This window comes from Engraulis encrasicolus, chromosome 6, assembly GCF_034702125.1.
Source record: "Engraulis encrasicolus isolate BLACKSEA-1 chromosome 6, IST_EnEncr_1.0, whole genome shotgun sequence".
Lineage (NCBI taxonomy): Eukaryota > Metazoa > Chordata > Actinopteri > Clupeiformes > Engraulidae > Engraulis > Engraulis encrasicolus.
Window position 1 is genome coordinate 27,157,437 of NC_085862.1, and position 23,740 is coordinate 27,181,176.

The window sequence follows — 23,740 nt, forward strand, 5'->3', positions numbered from 1 at the left end:
GTAGTCCTGAATGGAAAGCTCTGGGCCACCTGAAGTGTCCTACTTTTGCACCCTCTCAGGTGCTGTCTCCACGTAGCAGGATATTTTTTTAGCAGGGTATTTTTTTTCTCCTGGTAGTTTTTCCTCAATTGTAAAAAATGTGTTTCAGCCCCCTTAACAGGATATTTTTTTTCTCCTGCTTTTTATACCTGGATTTTAAATATCTGCTACGTGGAAACGGAAGGCCAAAACCAATGCAAAACCAAATGCAACCAGGAGAAAAAAATATCCACATATAAAAATATCCAGCTACGTGGAAACAGCACCTCAGTGGAAACACTCATTTAGCCATCTAAAAAGATTCAAACACATTTAGCCATAATGGTTAGCAAGCATGCAGCAATCACCTTGGCACACATTTTCAACATGCAATACACAAAGAAGACACTAGGTGGCAGAAATGTTCTGAAAATGTATTATATATTGACACGTCGGTCCAAGGGGAGCATAAGCTGTATGCTTTTGTAGGCATTTGCAGAGCAACTGCGAGAGGGGTGATGACTACAATAAATATATACACAAACACTTGACATTCAAACCTGCAGCCAGTACAAATTGCATTGTAAGAAAATAAAAAAAGAGTTAATCATTTTTCCATAGTCTTAACACGCCAAAAAAAAAAGACATGACTAATGACAAAAACGAATGGTCTGCACTGCACGCTCTTTTTCTTTTAGAATCCACGATGAACACATCCACGTATGTATCAACACTAGACCAGCATTCATTCGGTACAGCACAAGCTCTGTCCATCAGCAGTTTTAATGACATTAGTATTTAAAAAAACACCATGGCTATCGTCAAGCAGAAGGTTTTAAATCCTTCAATATTGTCCGTGTTCAATAATAACAACAACAATAATAAAAAATCCCATGTCACTGAAGAGTGTCCATCAGTCCACAGAGAACAAGAAGAGCAACATGATGAAGGACTTAGAGGAAAAATGGATTTTGTTTTGTATTTTTGGGAAAAAGAAAAGAAAACAAAACAAAAACAAAAAACATAGACGTAAAACTGGACAAAAAAAACTCCTGGTAGGGTGAACTGCTTTGTTGACTGTCTTAGACAAAGTGGCTTGTGCAGCTCCCATATTCCCTTTGTTAGCAGATAGCAGTGGAACTGAACAATCCCAACATTGACGATGAATGTTCGCACTGTGATTCTGTCTGCGGCTATGCGTGCGTGCGTGCGTGTGTGTGTGTGTGTGTGTGTGTGTGTGTGTGTGTGTGTGTGTGTGTGTGTGTGTGTGTGTGTGTGTGTGTGTGTGTGTGTGTGTGTGTGTGTGTGTGTGTGTGTGTGTGTGTGTGTGTGTGTGTGTGTCTGTCCTCTTGGGTGCATGTGTATTTGTGTTTCTGTCCGTGTGGGGAGCAGGCAGGATCATAGGGTAGTTGATGAAGAGCATAATAAAATGTCTCATTATCCAGACCTGTTCCATCATCTCTTCCCCAATGAGTGTTTGGTCCAAAGGTGTATACTAAGAACATGATAAACCAGACAGTTAACCTATAGGAGGTGGTAAACCTGCTAATAGATATACCTGCAGGCATCACTTACTTAGGAAAATGAGGATTCTGGGCTCTTCTATTAGATGATGACCTCTATCACAAGGTTAACTTAACCTGGTTTACCACTTTACCACCTTCTTAGTATACTATACCCCCCTGCACTGGACTGGACATGACTAGAGTTGTACATACACTTCACCCCCCATCCCTCCTACATAAAAGAACACACACATCACAGCCATAAAAAGATCCATCCACTCATTCATTCATGACTAATAAATGCTTTAAGGAGAGGATGTTTACAGAGAGAATGTTTGTACAAAGACACTGATGAAGGCACAGCTGAGTAATTCTGCAGAGTTGAGTTGAGTTTGCTTTCTCCGATAACCATGTCCAGATCATAACCAGGAGGTGAGAAAAGGTGCACTTGTCCTGACACGTGACAATACGCTGCCACCTCTACAAGTATTACTGTACAGCTCAGGTCTCATCCATAGTCTCTGTGCCTGTAATGTACTGTAAGCCCATCAATAATGGTCCTTAAAGAATTACAACAAACAAAAAATCAACAACAATATATTAACAGCATTAAAAAAGTGCTTGGTGAGAAACTTAAAATAATAAAAAATAAAAATGAAAATAAAAATAATGAAATACACATAATGGTATAGCATTCATTCCTCGGCTGCTCGTGAACTGAGTGTAGCTGGTGTATCCCAGAGGCGCAGCATTGGGAGAGCTGAGGAGCCACATTCAGAGTCTGAGAGAACTGGGACCAGAGCAACACACCCATGAGTAATACCTAGACAGGAGAGGAGAGGAGGAGAGCAGGAGAGGAGAGGAGAGAGCAGAGGAGAGCAGAGGAGAGCAGGGGAGAGGAGAGAGCAGAGGAGAGCAGGGGAGAGGAGAGAGCAGAGGAGGGGAGAGGAGGGGAGGAGAGGAGAGGACGAGACGGGAGAGGAGAAAAGAGAAGAGACGGCAGGAAAGGAGATGAGAGGACAGGAGACAGGAGAGGAGATGAGAAGAGGAGCTGAGAGGAGGAAAGGAGGAAAGGAGAGGAGAGAAGACAGGAGAGGAGCTGAAAGGAGGAAAGGAGAGGAGAGAAGACAGGGGAGGAGATGGGAGGAGGAAAGGAGAGGAGGAGAAGACAAGAGGGTCCAACTACTGTTCAGTTCGGTTCAGTGAGGGGGTACTGTTTTCTCTTCAGCTGTGTGGCTCTCCTGCGGGGGAATAGTCGTCTATGTAGGGGATGTCTGGGTCTGAGAAGCGCCTCTGGGCCTTGCCGCCTGTGGCCGTGTTGGTGGGGGAGGGGAGGGATGCGGAGGAGGAGGAGGGTGGCGAGGTGCCCAGCTCGCTGCCGGGGGCGATGTAGAGCGACTGGATGCTGTCTTTGCGGCGGCCCGGGTGCTCGCGCCGCTGCACCACCGTGAGGAAGCGGGCGTGGCGCGACACCGGCCCGGACCCGGCGGCGACGCTGGCCGTGGAGGAGGATATGCCGTGAGGCAGGCGCACCGTGCCGGGGATGATGGGATTGCGGCGCTGGATCTGCTGCCGCACGGCACTTAGCCAGGAGCCCTCGGCCACAAAGGACTTGGGGCGCTGCTGCTGATGGTGCTGGGCCACGTCTGTGGGTTTGGGGGGGCATAGGGGGCGAGGTTTACGCACCGTTACTGCAGCACTCCCACCTGCAGGACAGCGGAGACAAGTCAGCCACCATTTCCCAATGTCAAGTGTTCTAGCCTTGGTACAGTAGTGCGTGAAGCGCCTAGTGATTGGATACTCCGCGGAGTTCACCAAAGAGTATCCAATCACTGGGCGTTTCACGCACTACCAAGGCTAGAACACTTGAAATAAGGAAATGGTAAGCACGTGGAGAAACACGGCACACAATCCAAACACTGTAGAATATATTATTGCACCATAAATAGGTTTCCCGTTTACAAACCTTCACGCTGTGAGGAGGGGCAAGATGCTAAGCCAATCATGTGAGTGCATTTTTTGAGTGACAGCAGTTTCCAGCAATCAGAGATTGAGGAGTGCCCAGGCAGGGATTGTTTACAAACGGGAAACCCATGTATAGAGCCAACCTAAACATCAGGCTAATATTCTGGAAAAAAAAACCTCTTTACGTTGGTTTCATGCAACAAATATTGTGTGCACATATGATGTGTTGAAACAACACAAGAATGACATACCATTACGACATCAATCCAACGTAAAAGGTATTTTTTGTAAAATTGGGTCTATGCTTCATTGACGCTTTGGTGGGACATGCTGAGGTCACAACTTTCAGGATGGAAAGTTGGGGGAAATTATGTTTAGAGAGGTTACTGAAAGGATGAGGGGAATACAAGAAACTGAAAAATATGCATTGCATTTAAAAGAAAAACAAAAAACAAAAACAGGCAGGCAATTCAAAACAACCATGCCAATGTGAGGTGTCACATTAGTAGTGGAAGTGTTCAGCTTCAAAACCACAGAGTGGAAATTCCCCACAAGTGAATGATTCCCATTGCTACAACTACAGAATCACATCCCTTAAACATTCCCTTATTTTCGCAGCTCATCAGACAATTTGTCCAACATTTTAAATCATTTACTGTACATGTTAAAGATGGGTATCTGCATGTTGTATTGTAATAGCATACTAAAACCATAATTTATTCAAACACATTACTATTGTTAGGAAAACTAAGTATTCATTTCAATCATTCACCGCTTGTTTTTTTATACTCAAAACTAATTACGAGAACATACTACTGTACAATCAGAATCACATTATGTTATACAGAAGAAGAAGCATAATGTCTTGAAGGAGATCAGGGAATTTATTTGTGTGTGTGAGAGGGAGAAAGAACTCATCATGCAAAACCACAAAAATCATGCAGTTTGCGTTTGGTCTAAAAGCAAAACAAAACAAAACAAAAAAATAGACTTTGAGAGACTCAACCTGCTAGAGAGCAGAGGGCACCGGGACGCGCTTAAAGTGCACCACCACCATCTGGTCCAGACCTGCACCATAGAGAGACCACAGGGAGGGGGAGAGGGGATGGGGGGGGCGGGGGGAGGCCACACACATGGGTCACCGAGGCACACACATTCGGTCACCGAGGCAACACGCATTGGGTCACCGAGGCCCACATGAGAGAGAGAGAAAGGGAGGGGAGGGTGGGGCTGGTGTTTTTTTGTTTTTTTTTGGACAGGACAGTGAAGGAGAGACAGAAAATGAGTGGGGAGAGAGAGAGAGAGAGACAGGGAAGGATTGGCAAATGACCCGGGCCGGAATCGAACCCGGTTCGCCGGCGTGGTAACCCAGTGACCTACACAGCAGGGCCGGGTGGGTGGGGGGTGTTGGAGGGTTTTTTTTGGGGGGGGAGGGGGGCTGGGAACACCAGTGTCAGTGTTAAGAGTTGTTGTGTACCTTTAATACTGACCTTCCGTCTCAGGAACAGTGGTGGTGGTGGAGGAGGAGGAGGATGAGGAGGGGTTGGGGGCTGCGGTGGTGGCCAGGGTAGAGGGGGCAGCGTTAGTGGTGTTGGAGGGGGGGCAGGCGGTAAAGGTGGGGGTGCCTGAGCGCACGTCCAGGAGACTCTCGGAGCTGAGCGAGGCCTCCGAGTCCAGGTTCTCCTGGTCCGAACCCGGCTGGTCCAGCTCAGGCAGCCTGCAGGCCAGGTCATCTCTGGAAGGGGAGACAGTGGAAAGTAGATAAGAAACACAGCAATTTAAGAAATCACACATGCGCGCGCACACACACGCACGCACGCACGCACGCACGCACGCACGCAGAAAGCAGTGTGCAATCTGACATGTGATTCAACAAGCTCTGCCAATTACAACATTACTATACACCTGTCCACCACACTGTCCCCATATTGTGTACTGAACATTCCAGTATAGTTGGTTTACAAGCGTCTCTCATACCGTAGGAGCCAGTGCAACATTAGGGGTCTCATGGTGCATTCACATACAAGGTTCAGGTGTGCATGGACAATAACAGGGGCAGCTTGAGTGCGAGAGACAGTCTGCATGCGTGTTCCAGCATCCTGTCCCAGCCTTCCCAGCCCATACATTCCAATGGGAGCCCATTCATAGTAACTGAAATAAATGATAGAAGTCCACAACACTGTTAATGCTCCCAGTGATTTATTTGCATGACGTTTCGGACCTTCGTCCTTTTTCAAGTCGTCGTGCAAATAAATCACTCATTAACAGTGTTGCGGACTTCTATCATTTATTTCAGTTACTCTATTTTGTCCAGCACCTGTACCACTGATGTGCGCGCATTCTCTACCTTCTTTAGCACATTCATAGTACGCACACGCCCGTGCAGAAAATAGAGAACTGTTTTGGACTGAACAAAGATAAACTTGTATGTTTCCCCTACGTCCCTCCATAAGTCAACGCTTTGCAAAACAAGAGCTCTAAAAAAAAATTGGTTGATGCACATTGCACGCATCATCATCGGGCACGATGTTTGCATCACTGCGGCATACACGATAGCAGGCATAAATAAGGCACGCGCTAACTCGCATTGACTATGTAAGGGCCCTGTGATAAAGCAGTTAAGCACATGCAGTTGAAAAGAATGGTGCTGCTCGTACTTCTCCTGCTTGATGGACTTGATCCGCTCCACCAGGCTCCTCTCGGCCTCCGTGTCCGAGTCGATGGGCTCATTCTCAGGCACCACGCACAGGTCCGACAGGGACGCCTTCTCCCTTATCTGGCGGAGGTAGAAATACTGATTAGAGGCAGAAGAGGCAGAGGCAGGATAGAGAGAGAGAGAGAGAGACAGAGACAGACAGAGAGAGAGAGAGAGAGAGACAGAGACAGACAGAGAGAGAGAGAGAGAGAGAGAGAGAGCGAGAGGAAAAGAGAAAGAGTGAAAGAGAGAGAGAGAGAAAGAGGGAGAGAGAGATTGAAAGAATTGAGAGAGAGATTGAAAGAATTGAAAGAGAGACAGACAGAGAGAGAGAGAGAGAGAGAGAGAGAGAGAGAGAGAGAGAGAGAGAGAGAGAGAGAGACAGAAAGAAAGACAGAGAGAGGACGAGCCTGACGGTTTGGACGGTGAACAGGCAAAGATGGGTTAGTGGAGTAAGGGCGGGGAAGGACACCTGGCCCAGGTCACATGCTCTCCATGGACTCCTCTAGAAGAATGATTCAGGTTAGGGGGGTCATATGAGTACAGGGTGGGAGGATGGAGTGGTGTGGTGGGGGGGTGTAGTAGTATGGGCAAAAGCGACGCAGAACATCACCATATAAAATTGAATATTAAGTTAAAAAAAAAAGATGGTTGCACACACAGGTACCAAAAGGAAAACACCAATCACATCATCCTACGGGAAGGAAAGCAAACAACACTCAAGCCAACATACACAAACAGACGCAAGCGCATACACCGGCAAACAAATACAAAACACAGAGAGCACCAGTCTCGATGGCAGGAATTTCAAAGCGTTGTGCTGCGTGGCAAAGTCAGTTAGAGATGTCTGGGACTCACTGCTTAAGTAGACAGGGGATTTACTACAAGTACAAGCCCGAGGAAGAGAGAGGGGGCCTGTTAGAAACAGCTGCAAAGAAAGCCTATTGAAAAACATGCGAAAGTGAAACACAGCAGAGACATCACCTGATGTCTACATAATGCAGCGCAGCATAGCTTTGAAACTCATGCCATTTGCCACAGAGTAAAACTAGCACCTTCACCCTTGAAGAGACTGTAGTCTTCCACAAAACGACAAGAAATAAAACCATTCCGACCCTTTACACACATCCTCACTTCACAGCACCACACACAGGCAAGTCTACAGTGCATGCACTCAGCTACGGATGGGGAATGGGGAGGGAGAGGGGAGGGGAGGGGACGGTATCTCCAGTGTCGACTGAAGCTGGTTCAGAGCAGACCTGGAAGGGTACTCCAAGAAGCAAGTTTAGTCACGTCACTTGGCTAAGTTCACTCAAAGCAGGCGGTGCACCTTGTAATAGAAGAGTAGTGTGGCATTGCTTTGCTGAGAGAATGGCGCCACGAGCCTCCTCTATTACAAGTTTTACAAGCTGCCCGAGTGAACGTCCTCTGGGTCAGCCACCTACTAAACGAGCTTCAAATGGAATGCCAACAGCCAGACCCCCTTTACAGAGCTGGACACGCTCCATACGGAAGTTAGTAAGGGAGAGGGACGGAAGGAAAGAAAAGGGGATGGATGGATGGATGAAGGGATGGATGGATGGATGGATGGATGGATGATGCGCACGTCACGTCATGCACGTTCAAAGACGAGCACTTGAGCACCACAACAAAACTGGGAGGGAGGCGCCACTTCACATGATCCAGGTGAGCCAGTGCTCATTACTCATACATACCGGGCCTCTCACCACGGGAGAGGTGTATCTGAGAGGCAACCGCCACGTCTACAGGAGGAGGAGGCAAGGGGAAAACACAACATAATGAAGGACAAAGAAAGACAAAGAACAAAGAAAAAGAGGAAAAAAAACAGACAAGCAGACAGCAATTATGTATGCAAACAAGAAGCAAAACCGAAGACTAAAACCTGAAACTTTGGTACTAAGAGTTGGTAAGAGGAGCGACATCAGTAGCACACATTGCTGTAAAACACAAGAATGACACATGGACGGCTGCTGCTACGACACGTGAACAGAACAGAATAACAATGTGTGTGTGTGTGTGTGTGTGTGTGTGTGTGTGTGTGTGTGTGTGTGTGTGTGTGTGTGTGTCTCCGCACTGACTGCATACCGTGTTGTTTCTCTTCAGCTTGAGCTGATTGACGGCTAGATTCTCAGCGTATTCCAGCTGCTCGATCTCGTCCATTTTCTCGTTGTAGCGCCTGATCTGCTCATGAATGAGCATCTCCACGCACCTGAGACACACACGCACGCACGCACGCACACACACACACACACACACACACACACACACACACACACACACACACACACACACACACACACACACACACACACACACACACACACACACACACACACACACACACACACACACACACACACACGCACGCACGCACGCACACACACGATTACATTGCTGCATCATACCTTTCAGGTTACACTACAGGGTTTTGGCATTTACAGCAGTCAACCAGTGAGACAGAGCAGGTCGTATGAAGTGCAGAGATGTGTGATGGGAAGTATGCATATAGCTTCTCAACGGGGGCGCTACAGACCCCACAAGGGGGTGCTGGGGAGCCCTAGGGGGTGTTGAGAAGGATGGGGGGTGCATTAGTCCGTTTTATTTTGTAATACTATGGGGGGGCATTGCAAGGCTTAAGATGAGGTCAAGGGGGCATTGCCAGGCTTATGATGAGGTCAAGGGGACATTGCCAGGCTTATGATGAGGTCAAGGGGTCATTGGGCGGCTTATGATGAGGTCCAGGTGCCGTTTGTTTCAAAAAAGGTTGTGAACCACTGCTCTAAGATGAGGGCAGCCCCACAGAGACAACAACCCTGACGTAAAGAGCAGCCCTTCACATCTAGAGAAAACACAGACAGGCCAGACACAAACACTAACACCCCCACCAGACATCCCAGCATGTCCGTCCAGCTGTTAAGCTGTGCAACTCAGACTACTTCAGGTTACACTGGAAAAGGTCAAGCTACAGAATGTACAGTACATGACACCAATTCACATCTAGAGAGATAAAACTTGTATTTTAAGCTGGCAGGTGCGTCGGATATGGCCTTTGGGTCCCTTAGCAGACAATCTGAAAAAACTTCCGCACACTGACTATTTCGATCATTTCCGAAATGGCCAGTGTGAAAATGTATTAACAAAGGTCTTTGGTACGCATACGTGTCAGTGAAAACTTTTTTAACACTCTCGTCTGGAAGTTTGTTGAAGACTTTTACGGGCTTGTCTCATATGACGGAAGTAACGTTGGCGCAGCTTTAGCAGCAGAGAAGCTATTCGGCTTGTGTTGATAATAATAAACTCCTGGACTATTTCCAAACTTCCAAATGCTTCGTTTCGTGAGTACAGACCATATTTGTGCTACTGCAGAAGTTTGGTGTCATGACATGTTATTTTTGTGGGGAAAGTTTGGAGACGGTGCCCAGTATCCATATGCGCTTGAGTCAAGCTAACCGGAATAAACATCGAATAACACGGCAACTCTGTTGATGTAAGCCTGCGGCAGAAAACACTTCGGGTGTAAAGGTGGATGGGTGTCACGGTTCAAATGGCATTAGGGTGATTCTACTCCGAACCATCGCTTTAACATTTGGTACGCATACGTAGCTCAACATTTTCATCCAAGTTCTTGCATAACCAAAACAAACAAATAGCCATCCGTGGTTAGCCTCTATACTAACATTGATTTGTGAGGAATGGATGCCTTTTTAACGTCCAGATGTTGTGGTTTAGGCGGAGAGCTGTGAGGAGACTTACGTGGTTGTCTTGGCAACGTCCTTCATGCTCATGAGGGGGTCAGCGGTGTCGGGGCAGCGCAGGATGCAGGGGGCGAACACGATGGCCAGGGAGTTGGGAGTCATGCGGTTATGCACCTCCTCTTTGGACACCCTGTGAAGCAGGCAGCGGCGAGGCACACCATGTTAGTTAGGCTTTTACTTTGTTTTTCCTCTGAGGGTGGTCTGTATGCACTCTAGCCTTGTTTGAAATGTTCACTTATAATGTTCTAAGTAGAGAACTACAATGTATTGCCAAAAGTACTTGCTAATCTGCCTTGACTGACACATGAACTGAAAATAATGTTTACTACATTTATTTAAGATGAACATCTAACATGAGATTGAAAATGAAGTGTGTGGGTAAAAATGTGCAATAATGTGTATTAGGTCTTATTAGGTGTGTATGTTTTGTATTTGTGTATTTATGCAAGGGGTATTTATGTGAGGGGTTGTGTGATGTGAAGCACCTGACGAGGTGGAAGATGAGCCTCTCCAGCGTGCTGAAGTGGGGCATGGGGAGCTGGTCCAGCACTCTGTAGATGGCCTGCAGCTGCTCCTGCTTCTCAGGAAGCTCTACAAGATACCATACATAAGAAGAGAGGAGAAGAGTTCCTACGGAGTTTCTTTGGGAATCAATATAACATTCTAAGAATTATAACATGAATATCTTTACTTCCTTCCCTTTGCTACAGTACTGTATGCCACACCATCACAGCTACCAAGTGTGAAACATGGTCTAGGCACAAGACTTCTACTTCATCTCAGTCTTTCTACAAAACTTTGAGCTACCATCATATAGGAACATTGAATGTAATATACTAAAAGGCAACATTCACAGCAGCATGAACTGTCATGGCCGTTGTGCTTGTGGCACCATGGTGGAGTCGACTCACCTACGGCGCGGAGGAAGTGGTTGTAGTAGGTGAAGGTCATGAGAGGGTCAGGCAGCTCGCGGAGCCACTGCTTGATCAGGCCCGTCACAATGTGGGTGGAGTAGTCATCAAGGCACACACTGGTAGGGTCTGATGGGGCAGGAGAAAAAAAAAACAGTGTAAGGATAAGAGAGAGATGTGGCGTACAACATAAATCCAGCTTCGTCTGTGAAGAACAATGCAATAGTAAACTTAGTGTCTGTGCACAAAATAACTCCTATAGCCAAAACGGTTGTTTGTGTCTAGGAGGGACAAGTTCAGAACTCAATGACTCTCAAGCCAATTCACACTCCTCTCTTCCCAAGAACTAGGGCTGTCCACGACCAAGGATTTTGTTGGTCGACCAAAGGTCGTCATTTACTCCGACTAATCGATTAATCCCTGTAGATTAACTAGACCTGTGTATGGGTGCGCGTGTGTATGAGAGAGGGAGGGAGAAGAGAGCAGCATCTGCTGTGGTGGTGAACTAATTAAACGCACCTGTCGCTCGAATTCGCGTGGTTCTTCTCGCCCCACGTTGGTGACCATTGGCTGACAAGCAATCTGTATCCTTATCAAAAAGGATCCCATGTTTTAGCGCTCCTTCCAGACATGGCCAAAGTAACTTGAAGCCTTCTATCCTTGTCAAACAAATCAACAACACGTCTTCCTTTGTCACGCCCTTCAAGTTAAGAGTCCTGAAAGCCCTTAGACGAGACACAGTTTTTTTTTTTCCTCTGCTGCGACCAATCGACCAATGGGATTCGGTCGACTAGATTATTTTTTGGTCGACCGACGATTAGTCGATTATTTGCGGACAGCCCTACCAAGAACCATCTCATTCTTACTTCTAGTTACAAGCTAGCAATTATCATTGAATCTTATGGGTCCAACTAGCTGCTAGTGCTATATGCTAGCCTGGAGGTAAAGTTTGCACGGCAAGAGTGAGAGAACAGCTGGAAGTACGGGAGAAATATAAAGCTCAATCTTTTAACTCAAGAGAAGCTTATAAAATGAGCTTTTTTCCAGAAATGCTACAGTATCGCTTTAAAACCGAAGAAGTCTGATAGAGAAACTGACGATATGCTTGTGTCACCATTTTATCTGCGGAGGAGGAGGAACTTAGCCTCGCGAGCCATCCTACGTACTTCCGCCAAAGGATTGGCTCCACTACTGTAGTCTGGCCGTGCTTCTCTGTGGAGTGCCTGGAGCAGTAGAATTTTGATCGCAACGCCCCCCCAGAAAACAGCCAATAATCGAATACGCCCCCCCACGTGGGAGCGAAAGGGGGAGGACGCTCGTGACAATGACGTACACATCTGCACCAGAGCCATTGGTCTGCGCTATGTTGTTGTTGAGTAACTGCAAGCGATTGGGTGAGAGGTGTCCAATAATTTCAAACATTAACTGAGTGCAGACTGCCTGCTTCCTACAATCGCTTCAGAGCAAACAAATGCCAGATCATAAATACAAAATTAAATGGTAGTATTATGGGATGGTCAGGACCAGGCTAGGAGGAACTTGCCTGACTCCATCTTCTGGTAGAGCTCCTTCATACGGTTGGCCGAGCCCGACTTCCTGTAGATGCCCTCGGTGTAGAGGCCGTTCATCTCCACGTGCTCCAGCATGATCTCTAGCACCACTGGCACCGGCGTCTTGTCGTTGGTCAGGTGGCCCACGCGCACCCCGAAGTTGTGCTGACCCAACTCGTCGTCGTTCTGGAAGATGGTTAAAAAGAACAGAGGCTTTAATAAAAAAGGACAGTTCTGGGATGAATGGGAAAATCAAGGTTTAGGGTTTATGCTTGCTGTGCCGCACTGTGTGCTGGAGACGGTGATCATCACCGTTATTTTAGTAGTTTTGGGTAGGGTGAGCACATCCAAAAACACTTTTTGCCAAGTGCCAGACAAAAGTTGAAGGAGATAGGTCTAAACACTGCCAATAAGCTCTAAACATTTTTTATTTATATAAAAAGCAATGATTTGGTGCTTATTGGCAGTGTACAGACCTGCCTCCATCAACAGATATCAAACCCATGGCAGATATTACACACAATTTTGTGTGCCCAAAAACTGGTCAACTATCCCGAGGAGAAAAATACATGGAATATGAAATATCTAAGTATGTAATGAGTGAATTCAACATTTCAGGCCCACGGTACAGCACAGGAAGTATATAGTGGTGTATGTATACGGCCTTCCAGGTGACCCAGCTCAGACCCCCAGACTGGAGCTCACAGGATGGGAGGAACAAAGACAAGAGACAGAGACGTGACGTGACAGCCAGGAACACAAACCTTCTTGGCACAGAATGAGGAGCAGTCAGTGGTGATTTTGCTTAGGCACTTCTTGTGGCAAACCATTTTGCAGTCTGGAAACATATAAAAGATGTACTTGCATGGGTGAATGGCTCTTTGACGAGAAGAGAGTGACAAATATATACCTCTCAGGATTTGTGCATATCAGTCTGCTTCATAAGCTGCAGCAGCAACAATTTGGAGCAAACACGCATACACACGCACGCACGCACACGGTCACACATGCACACACCCATGCATACGTACACACACGCACACAAGCTGCAGCATCAACAATTTGGCACACACATAAACACACGTACACGCACACATTCACACACATACGCACGTACGTACATACACACACACGCACACACACGCGCACCTGCACACACAGGCACGTACGTACACACACACGCACGTACACACACGTGCGCGCAGACACACAGCACACGCACACGCACTCACATACACGACTCCTGGGGACAACAGGTAACTGTGGTGTAAACTCTTGTGGAGATCAGTCAGGATCGGTATTGCAAAGAGCAAGTTTCCAGTACTCACAGCTACACATGCAGGCCTTCTCCATTCCCCAGATATATGAGGTGCACTGGTCACACGACTGCACTATGTTCACCTGGTAGGTGGCAAACATGTGGTCCAGTGGACTCTCCATCTAAAAGAACAATACAAAAAAACAAAGCGAGAGTTGTCTTCATTTGCTCTTTGAAAGGGGCCTTCACAAGATCAATAAACCACAGTAAGTCTTGCTTAAAAACATCAAGATGAACTGTTGTCTACAGAAAAGTAAATCAACCTGATGAAGCGATAGCGAAATTCATTGTTCACCTAATAAACGTTCTGCAAAGACGACCAGTGTGCGATGATTTACATCTCTTTTATTTGGATTACTTAGTCTGCACAAGGTCAGCAGCCCTGGTCACTGGTTTATGAACTGTAGTCTACTTTCAAGTAATCTAGGAGTCTTTTGAGTTAAGTTCAGTTTATTTAGTTGAGTTCAGCAGGGACCAAGTAAAAAGATGTGTCAGGCTTGTGCCAGATAATAGCTATATAGCTAATTTCCATCTGCAGTCCCTGGACTTGAATACAGATCCTCTAGTTTGAAAGTTTATTTACTTAACAAAGGGACAGCATATATTGATAATATTTAAGAAAAATGCAAAATATACAAGATTATAGCCATAAATAAATTAATATAAAATGTCCACCTTTTGTCCCTTGACAGGTTTGATGGTCCTTTAATGGAACATTCATACATGGAGCTGGTCATATTGTGTGTGACCACAATAAAACTCTTTTCTGAACTGAAAGCAGCTCCCTTTTTTTTTAGGACAGGGGTTAAAAAATTCCACTAGCGTTTATAGTGGGGACATGAAATCTACTTACACTTTTATCCTTTTTCCGTCTCTTCTTCCGTGTTTTAGTGGGCTGGGGGAAAAAAAACAATCAGGAAGGTCAGCAGGTGAGTTCCCATGGCAACGTAACCTCAGGTATGTATACTGACAGATGTAATACATTAACCATTAAGGAGCACGCATGCTTTATCATTCTCCATAGCAGACTTCACATAGGGCATCTAATATTCATTACTTCAAATGAAGTATGAACTCCAGATGGCTCCTGGGTGTACATTTTTATATACGCACTGTGTGTGTGTGTGTGTGTGTGTGTGTGTGTGTGTGTGTGTGTGTGTGTGTGTGTGTGTGTGTGTGTGTGTGTGTGTGTGTGTGTGTGTGTGTGTGTGTGTGTGTGTGTGTGCACGTCTGTGTGTGTGGGTGCACGTGTGTGTGTGTGGGTGCACGTGTGTGTGTGTGTGTGCACGTGTGTGTGTGTGTGTGTGTGTTCTTATGCAAGTGTGTTTCTGTCTATGTCTGAAATATCTGTTCCATTTTCTCCAGTTGTACAGTATGGGCTGTGTGTATATTGCATACCTTTGCTGGCTCTATGTGTGTGTGTGTGTGTGTGTGTGTGTGTGTGTGTGTGTGTGTGTGTGTGTGTGTGTGTGTGTGTGTGTGTGTGTGTGTGTGTGTGTATGTATGTGTGTATGTGTGTATTCCTGAGGCTGCAATCCAATAGCAAGACGATTTTCTTGGCCACAATAGTTGCTTGATTATTCAGCAATTAGTTGGTTCCTAATCTTAACTTGTAATGTGGAATCAAATATAAAGCATAAAATGTGTGTGCGTAGGCTGTATGTGTGTGTGTAGACTGTATGTGTGCGTGTGTAGACTGTATATATGCGTGTGTGTGTCTACTGTATACCTGTGTACTGTATCTGTTCATGAGTGTGTGTATGTACGGTATGCATGTGCTTTTCTGCATACCTTAGCGGGCTCTGCCTCCTCCTTCTTGATCTCTCCGCGTATGAAGCCATCCAGTACGGACTGGAAGAGGTTGACCACCAGCTGCACCTCGGCCTTCTGCTTCTCCCCAGCCAGCGCCATCACCTTCATCTGGTAGTTCTTCATCAGCTGCTTGTAGCCGATGTGGGGCTTCTGTGGCAGTCAGGAGGTAAGGACAGTTAACATTTTTTAAAAATATATATTTTTTGCCTTTTTGCCTTTATTTGTGAGGCTTCTGTGTCGGGAGGTAAGGACAGAAGTAAATGATGAATGTCCGTCACACTGTTAATGCATCAGAGCCTTGTAGCCGATGTGGCGGGTTTCTGTGGCAGGAGGTAAGGACAGGCCACGTTAAAAGGTAGTAGTAGTAGAAGTAGTATTAGCAGCTTTATTGTCCCCCAAGGGAGACATTTCTTCTCGTAAATGGGGTGTAAAACATGAAAACAGACACAATACAGATTCTGAAAGCACATTTACCCCAAACAACAAAAATAAAATAGAAGGTGCAAAGCCACATCAAAACATACAGGGCGGGGGGGGGACACACACACACACAGAAGGACCTCCACCAAGGAGGCTATGTGATTGTGTGAGTTGTGTGTTCATTCGGTTGTTGGAAGGTTTGTGGTGCGTGTGTTTCTGTCCACCAGAGGGCAGAGGAGCGCTCTCTGAGCGGTTATCTAGTTTTTACATTTCCAAGGGCTGTACTATGAAGACAACCCAGGACTTCCCCCTGCACTTGAGGTCTATACTGAAGGTCTAAACCTTTACAACATACCACACCTTCACTTGATCTCCTGAAAATATAACTAAAATGTATTGCAAATGTAATTTCTAAGATTGCTTTACAAAAAAAACCCCTCATATTTCATGTGAAACTGCATAACGTTAAAATTACATAATATAAACAGCCCTCGGGCCATAGGTTCCCCACACATGGGCTAAGCACTACCCAAAATGCAGTATGACAGACAGCCATGGTGGCCCTGACGTGGCCTAACGGTAGGGCACTGGGTTACTACACCGGCGACCCGGGTTCGATTCCAGCCCGGGTCATTTGCATATCCTTAACAGTCTCTCTCTCCCCACTCATGTCCTGTCCCTCCTCCACTGTCCTGTCAGAAATAAAGGCAAAAAAGCCCTGAAGCAGCCAGCCATGGTGGGCCACTTACGGAGAGGGAGTACATGCTCTTGATGGTCTCTACTTACGGAGAGGGAGTACATGCTCTTGATGGTCTCTCTGAACTCCCTGGTGGCTGTGATGAAGATGTCTTCGGTGGCAGACAGCTGCTTACCTCTGGAGCGTAGGTCATTCACCTGCAGAGGAGTGCACACACACACGCACACACGTACACACACACACCACACACACACACACGCACAAAGACATTAAAGCAAAGACATTAAACAACAATGGAAGATAGTAATGGAAAGTTGGTTCGCAATGCAATCCAAAAAATACTTGGTTTTCTCTGTGAAAACCACTATTTGAGGTCATGACAACGACAATTATAAGTGCGGCAACTCTACTGAACTCTAAAAGATAGATCTGCCATTCATGTTGAAGTGCTTTTTCATGTGTTTTCATGTGTGTTCTGAAGTCATGCTTTTCCACTAGGCACATCTGATGTTTACTTTGGAATCAGGATGGACTGTGAAAACCAACACGACTTCGTTGAAAATAGTATGAAACAATCACATCCTCCTCATATTCCTTTCTGTTGTCCTCAATGTGCTTAAAATACTTAACCAAAAACCAAAAAACAAAAAAAAAACTTGTAAAGAGAGAAAAAGTAGCAACAACGGCCAAAACTATTCTTGAGAGTTGTAATGGGAGACTACACTACACTACACTACACTACAGGAGAGGAGATGTAGCAGTGAGATAATAGCGGAGCTGCAGGACCGTGAGGAGTTCAGGAATGAGGCCAGACCTGATTGCCCAGGAACTCGTCCAAGTGGCGTAGCTCGTTGGCGTTGGTGATCTCGCGGTCCAGCGAGGCGTTCCACTGCTCGGACACGCGCGTGGCGCGGCTGATCTTGATGGTGGGGTTGCGGCCCACAGCCCGTCCGCCTGGCGCCGCCTCAGCCTGGTGGTGGTGGTGGTGGTGGTGGTAGTGCGAGCGGGAGGAGTGAGGGGGGTGGGCAACTGTAGGGAGGAAGAGGAAGAGGTTTCAAAACGTGCACTGTGTAGGATGGTGGCCAGAGTAGGTATTGTGCTCATTGACACTGTCCAGCCTATTGCCAAATTTGGGCTTTTAGATGCATTTTTGCTAAATAATAAACTAATATTTACTAGTGTGACCAAAGTACAGTAAGTTTTGCAGCTAAAAATGTCTATTTCTGGACATTCAAAATGGCAGACATGGAGAAGCTCCACCTTTTCATGTATGAAAAATGCAATTTTCACAGTCATACTACTGAATACTGGTGGTGGTAAGGATTAGAAGAAATGGTAACATTTGCGAATGGGCAGCATGAATTCTGGAAAGAAACTGCTAAAAATATTACATAGTGCACCTTTAAGATGGCTTTTGCACACCTCTGTAGTGAGTCAGGTGTGTTGGATATCACAGTGTTTCTCAACCTTTTTTTAGGCGAGGCACCCTTTCAATTCATGAAAAATTGCAAGGCACCCCAAATCAACAAGCCGTAACATGGCATAGCATCTGATACCACAAAAGCTTAGAAAAGTAACACATTGGGAGGCGTCACACAACCTACATTCAAAGTTGCAGCTGACTGGGGTGACCTATATTTACTTTATTGTACGTAAATGGCAGATGAAATGGCAGATGAAAGATTCCTCTGACTAGCCTTAACTTACCCATTTAGACACATATGTATCATATTACATAATTTATTTATCAGTCACGTTTCCACGGCACCCTTGAGGGGGGCCCGCGGCACCCCAGGGTGCCCCGGCACCCCTGTTGAGAAACACTGGGATATCACCACAGTGAGATTGTAACACAAAAGAAAGACCTCGCACATTTTTAATTCATCATTTTGGTTGTGGAATGGACATTTGGGGATTTTTTTGTCACTTTTAGGACAAGAGGGTCGGGAGAGAGACAGAGAGGCCCAATCATGAGGCCCCAATGGGAGCTATAAATCGTTTTTTTTTTAAACATGGAAATACACACGGCTAGTGTCACTGGTGAGGAATGCATGTGTAATTAGCTGGCAAAGATACAGGAGAGCAAAGGTTAACTTTAGACAAGCACATTACAAGTTGGTTTATGCAGAACCTTGTGTCTTGTGATGATTTAATTTTGGCTGTGACCCAAGAGTTGATGCAACAAAAACAATGCTTTTGGTTAATATGGAGTGAAAGGTAACATTCCATGGAGAATGATGACCCATGTTTTTAGAACAAACACTGTAGACAGAAGATGTCAGTGCTATCGATATAATAAGCACCCTTCTCCCTAGACATTAGAAGGTTGCCAGATGTCCTGTCTGGGAATGCAGATGTAAATTAGCCAGAGGCCGTCTCTGATACAATGCATGAAATGGCAACATTTATGTTTTAAATGCAAATGGTTCCTAATAAATTGAAATTGCCTATTAAACTGAAAATGAATAGAATTGAAAAGTCTGATATTATGTGTACCTTCGGCAGAGCGTTCAGTCAGAGTCTGAGCCATGGTGAGGTCCCCATCTTCTGGCGTCTGAGCTTTCTCTCGCTTCTTCAGGATCTTCCTCAGGAACCCAGATCTGAAGCAAACCAACCAAAAAATAAACAAAGTTAAGACGGCAGAATAGAAAAGAGAATAGAAAAATACAATGTAAATCCAACCCCGAGAGTTAAGAATTTAGAATAGAATAGCATTTAATAGAATAGAAAATACATAATTAGAATAATTCATGTTAAACCCAACGCCGAAAGAGTTAAGAGTGCAGAATATGAACATTGAATGTAGAATGGAGACTATAGTGAAATGCTATGCAAGGCAATGCAATGTTGGCCAAGAATGTTCATATCACACCACCACAACATGTTCATGACACAGCAGAGCAATGAGCGATACATTCTGAACATGGGTCACTAAAAACAGCTTATTTGATTACAATGTCACAAGTGTGGGAGTCTGGGGACAGCGATGACATACTTGGGCTATTTTGTGGTCTGTTTTGTTGACAGCCTTTGGCAACATGGTCAAAAGAACAGACAAGACTAGATCAACTTGGCAGCCAACACTTCCCATGGTTCCCATGGGGGATATTATGCTGTCCTGTCTGTCTTTTTTAAAAGATTTTTTTGAGCTTTTAAACATTTATCTTGTGATAGGACTGTAGAGGATGACAGGAAGCGAGTGGGGAGAGAGAGACAAGGAAGGCTCGGCTAATGACCCGGGCCAGTATTGAACCCGGGTCGTTAGCATAGTAACCCAGTGCCCTACCGTGCCCACGGCAGGGCCTATGCTGTCTGCTTTGACCAGAATTTATTCATTTCTCGGACTATAACATGGAACACCGGACATGGAGCACCTGATCTTTGCTAACTTAGCAGGTACAATCTTCACCTGCGTGATGTTTCCCTCCTTTTACAACTCCATTTAAATGCTGATTTGTCTGCCAAGTTTCATCTGAACTTGGTCTTGATTGGGACAGTTCTTGGGAGTTTGTCTTGATTCACTAGCTCACAGAGCCCAACCATGTGATTAACAGGACCGCTGTTTGCCTTGGTGCCATGGTTACGTGGAACATCCACAAAAATAAAACCTACAATTTGATTCTCAGGCCGATGATAGCACCGGGGCAACTTAGTGACCCTTCCTTTTCCAACACAGCTCGCTCAGCTCTGAGCAAAGTTAAGTTTTCAGGAATCCTAAAAATGCGTCCCATCCCCTCCCCTCCCCTCCCCTCTTGATAGGCCGGCTTCAACAGCTATATAAGGTAGAGAGCAGAGTGTAGACGCGGGGTAAGATCGATGAGCAGACTGGACTCAGAGACACTCACAGAGGGTTTTCCAAAGCGAGCCTTTGAGTCATGTCCTGGTGCGTGTGAAAAGGCTGGACATGCTTGACCTGCGCTTGGCACTGGTGACTCACCGCACCATCACCTTTAGTCAGCATTAATCCACATAACATAACCTTCAACTGGCTCACAACGTCACCACAATCATGGGGACTGACTGCAGTTTCACAGGGGTGGTCCACCCACACACACACTCAAACGCTACAGCACTCCAAAACATGGAATATCAATTGCAACACAACACAACCCTACCATCCCACACACACACACAGACTCACATCAGGGGTGGCACTGCCCCTACATCACAATACACACACACACACACACACACACACACACACACACACACACACACACACACACACACACACACACACACACACGCACACGCACACGCACGCGCACACGCACGCGCACACACGCACACACGCACACACACTTAACAGGTAGTTGGGTAAAATGAAAAGTGAAAGATGAATGAAGTCACTGAACTTCAGTACTGCACAAAGATTTTCTTTCAATATTGCTTGATATGATTCAAAAGGGCTGATATGCTTTTATTGCCGTCTGCATCTTTCTTGTTATCTCCCTATCCAGAAGAAAGGGTGTATTGTAGTGTCAAAGTGGCTCTACAACATGGGTGTGAAGGCTAGGAAGTAGAGTAGGTTAGCTCTCTGGAGTGGACGGTGGCAGGAACATTGAATCAATCATTGATCATAGGAATGAAAAAAAAAATAAAGAAAAGAAAAACAATAGTGCTTTTGTTGCTTTCTACACACGTCAGTCGGTTTTCATCTCCCTGTCCAGTGGGGGGCACTGTGATCACAGCACGTGTCTGGAACGTGGTTATGCAGAGCAGGGTAGGAAGTACAGTAGTATTACCAGAGACATTGGATTAAGTAGAGACAAATCAAGCCCATGCTTTTCTGGGATCTATGCAACGTCAGGTGAATGCCCATTAGGAGATTTTAGGTTAAGAGACTATAAATTGAGAATAAATGGAGTTCCCTTAGCGCAGTAAGTAGATGGCGGTAGCACACATCTTAGGCAAACCGCCACCAAACGCTACAGAAAAAGAAGACGAAGGAGGAGGGGACAACGCCCCTTAGGAGACCAAACCTGAGCACACCCCTTTGAATTGGGTAGGTGGATTTTGATGTATCTTTTTTGGGGGGCTTTTGTGCATTATGTATGATATATTTATGACAGAGGGACGGGAAACAAGTGGGGAGACAGAAAGGGGGAAGGACTGGCAAATGACCCAGGCCGGAATCGAACCGAGGTCGCAGGTGTAGTAACCTAGTGCCAGTTAGGACATGGTAGGGCAAATGTATCTTACTCTAGTGGAAAAGCTTTTGTATTACCTCTCTGGTGTGGAGGGTGGTAGATGCGTCATGTCCGGTGGGCCTGTGGACTCTGGCGACTTCCTGGATTTGGCCCCATCTCCAGCCGAGTCCATGCTGGACTGCCTCTGTGGAACAACCACCAAACACGCCAGTTAGTTAGAAAAGAAGGAGAGATGACAAGCACGCATGCTTCAGTACTCCAAAATATGGAATATAAATTGCAGGCAAATATTGAACAGGTAGCTGGTTAAAATGAAAAGTGGAACAACCACCAAACAAGAGGGACGAGAGACAGCAGCAGACCCCAGCAAGGCTGACATGACACGCACAAGAGGACGCCATATGCAGTGTCATTTACAGAGAAGTTGAGAGTATGGTTTATATTTTGGAAAAGACAACCTCACCACTGGTTAGTTAGTAAGCTATTACTAACAGTGCCCTCCCAGACCAATTTGGGAGTGTCAAAAACATCACCCCCTTGAAGACAATAAGCACCTTAATAATGCTCCCAACTAGGCATGTTAGTAGACCACCACCAGTTTAGCCATTTTCCCGAAGCTTACAGTTAACAGGGACTACCTGCTGTCTAGAAACTACAAAAAAATATTTAGGCCATAAAGGGATGTAATAATGAAAATTGTGCACTTTGCAAAAAAGGTGCAAAAAATGTGATGTGCAATCCACATATCAAATATAATGTGAATAGACAATTATTATGAAATACAATATCTTTAATAGAGGTGCTCCGATTGCTCGGCAGCCGATCATGATCGGCCGATAATGGCCAAAAATAGCCTGATCGGTGATCGGAAAAACATGCCGATCAAAAAACCGATCCAGAGATATTAAATTCCTCACGCAACCATTTCGCCTTTACACCTGGCGCTGCCTGCATGTAGCCTAGGTGCTGGCTCTGCACAGCTGCTGCACCAAAATAAGGCATCTTTACTTGTCTTTAACTTTTTGGAATTCCCTCCTTCATTTTCACCATTTATAATCATATCTGCATCAACAATGATCTGATTTTCCGATCCATGCGCCGTTTACATGACGCTTGTAATTTGCGAATGACGTGTCAGTCTCGCCATGTTCGCTATTTTGAGTTACAGCCTGTCAGCACGCAACAACTAAACGTTTCCAAAACAATCATCAACGGTATTGTTTTTAAAGTTGTAGCCTAGTTTGTAGTCGCTGCAACACCAAACAGCAACGGAGGGAGAGTGGACGGTGAAACTCAATGAGTCTGTGCAGGGAATTCTACATTCTATCACCGTGTTACAGAGAAAGAGTTTTCCTCGCAGACACGCTGTGTTGTGCGTGTTGCCTGTTCTTTCAAGTGAAGTTTTTTTTCTTGTTTTGTGTATGTAGAATCTCAAGTGTTTCAGTCACAATGTAATTTGCGATAGACTACTTCTCGCCCGTTAGCCATTTTACGTTATAACCTGTGTAGTTGCCTCGGTCAGCACGCGACAAGTTCACGTTGTCCGCACAAGCATGCCAACGTTATTGTTTTCAAAGTTGTAATTGACAGTCAGTCGATTAGTTTGATAGTCGCTGAAACGCCAAACGGCGACAGGTGAGGTGAGAGGGAGAGAGCAGAACGGTCGCGGAGCACTGCAGCTGTGGACAGTGAGTGACAGAGAGGGGAGGGGCTCTCCTCACGAGGCTGCTCATTTAAAGCGACAGGGTTTTTTCTCGTATGCAGAAGACGAGAGACTGAGATCCAGGTGTCTGAGCTTCAATTCAATTTAATTATATGCAATAACTTATAAATTGATGTAATGTTTCAGTTTCAATTCAATCTTAAATAGTTTAGTAATTATATGCAATAACTTATAAATTGATTAATACTGTAGACTTACTT

At 45.6% G+C, this 23,740-nt stretch overlaps 1 protein-coding gene across 11 annotated transcripts in view; it reads right to left on the reverse strand.

Moving 5' to 3' along the window:
* Positions 1 to 440: 440 nt before the first annotated feature.
* Positions 441 to 23,740, reverse strand: part of si:zfos-588f8.1 — an 88,073-nt gene continuing 64,773 nt past the window's right edge. For 6 of the 11 annotated variants that reach the window (XM_063201100.1, XM_063201098.1, XM_063201099.1 and 3 more), the window contains 17 exons: positions 21,895 to 22,001; positions 19,164 to 19,267; positions 17,482 to 17,696; positions 16,757 to 16,864; positions 15,530 to 15,700; positions 14,592 to 14,633; positions 13,749 to 13,860; positions 13,185 to 13,258; positions 12,414 to 12,606; positions 10,871 to 10,999; positions 10,445 to 10,550; positions 9,958 to 10,089; positions 8,290 to 8,413; positions 7,899 to 7,946; positions 6,146 to 6,264; positions 4,979 to 5,223; positions 441 to 3,229 (listed from right to left, as the gene is read on the reverse strand). In XM_063201100.1, coding sequence (XP_063057170.1) covers positions 2,748 to 3,229; positions 4,979 to 5,223; positions 6,146 to 6,264; positions 7,899 to 7,946; positions 8,290 to 8,413; positions 9,958 to 10,089; positions 10,445 to 10,550; positions 10,871 to 10,999; positions 12,414 to 12,606; positions 13,185 to 13,258; positions 13,749 to 13,860; positions 14,592 to 14,633; positions 15,530 to 15,700; positions 16,757 to 16,864; positions 17,482 to 17,696; positions 19,164 to 19,267; positions 21,895 to 22,001 — 2,511 coding nt within the window. In that variant the 3' untranslated portion in view covers positions 441 to 2,747. Of the gene's footprint in view, positions 3,230 to 4,494; positions 4,557 to 4,965; positions 5,224 to 6,145; positions 6,265 to 7,898; positions 7,947 to 8,289; positions 8,414 to 9,957; positions 10,090 to 10,444; positions 10,551 to 10,870; positions 11,000 to 12,413; positions 12,607 to 13,184; positions 13,259 to 13,748; positions 13,861 to 14,591; positions 14,634 to 15,529; positions 15,701 to 16,756; positions 16,865 to 17,481; positions 17,697 to 19,163; positions 19,268 to 21,894; positions 22,002 to 23,740 lie in introns of those variants that run through there. The other 5 variants (XM_063201105.1, XM_063201097.1, XM_063201102.1 and 2 more) reach the window with 4 other exon arrangements.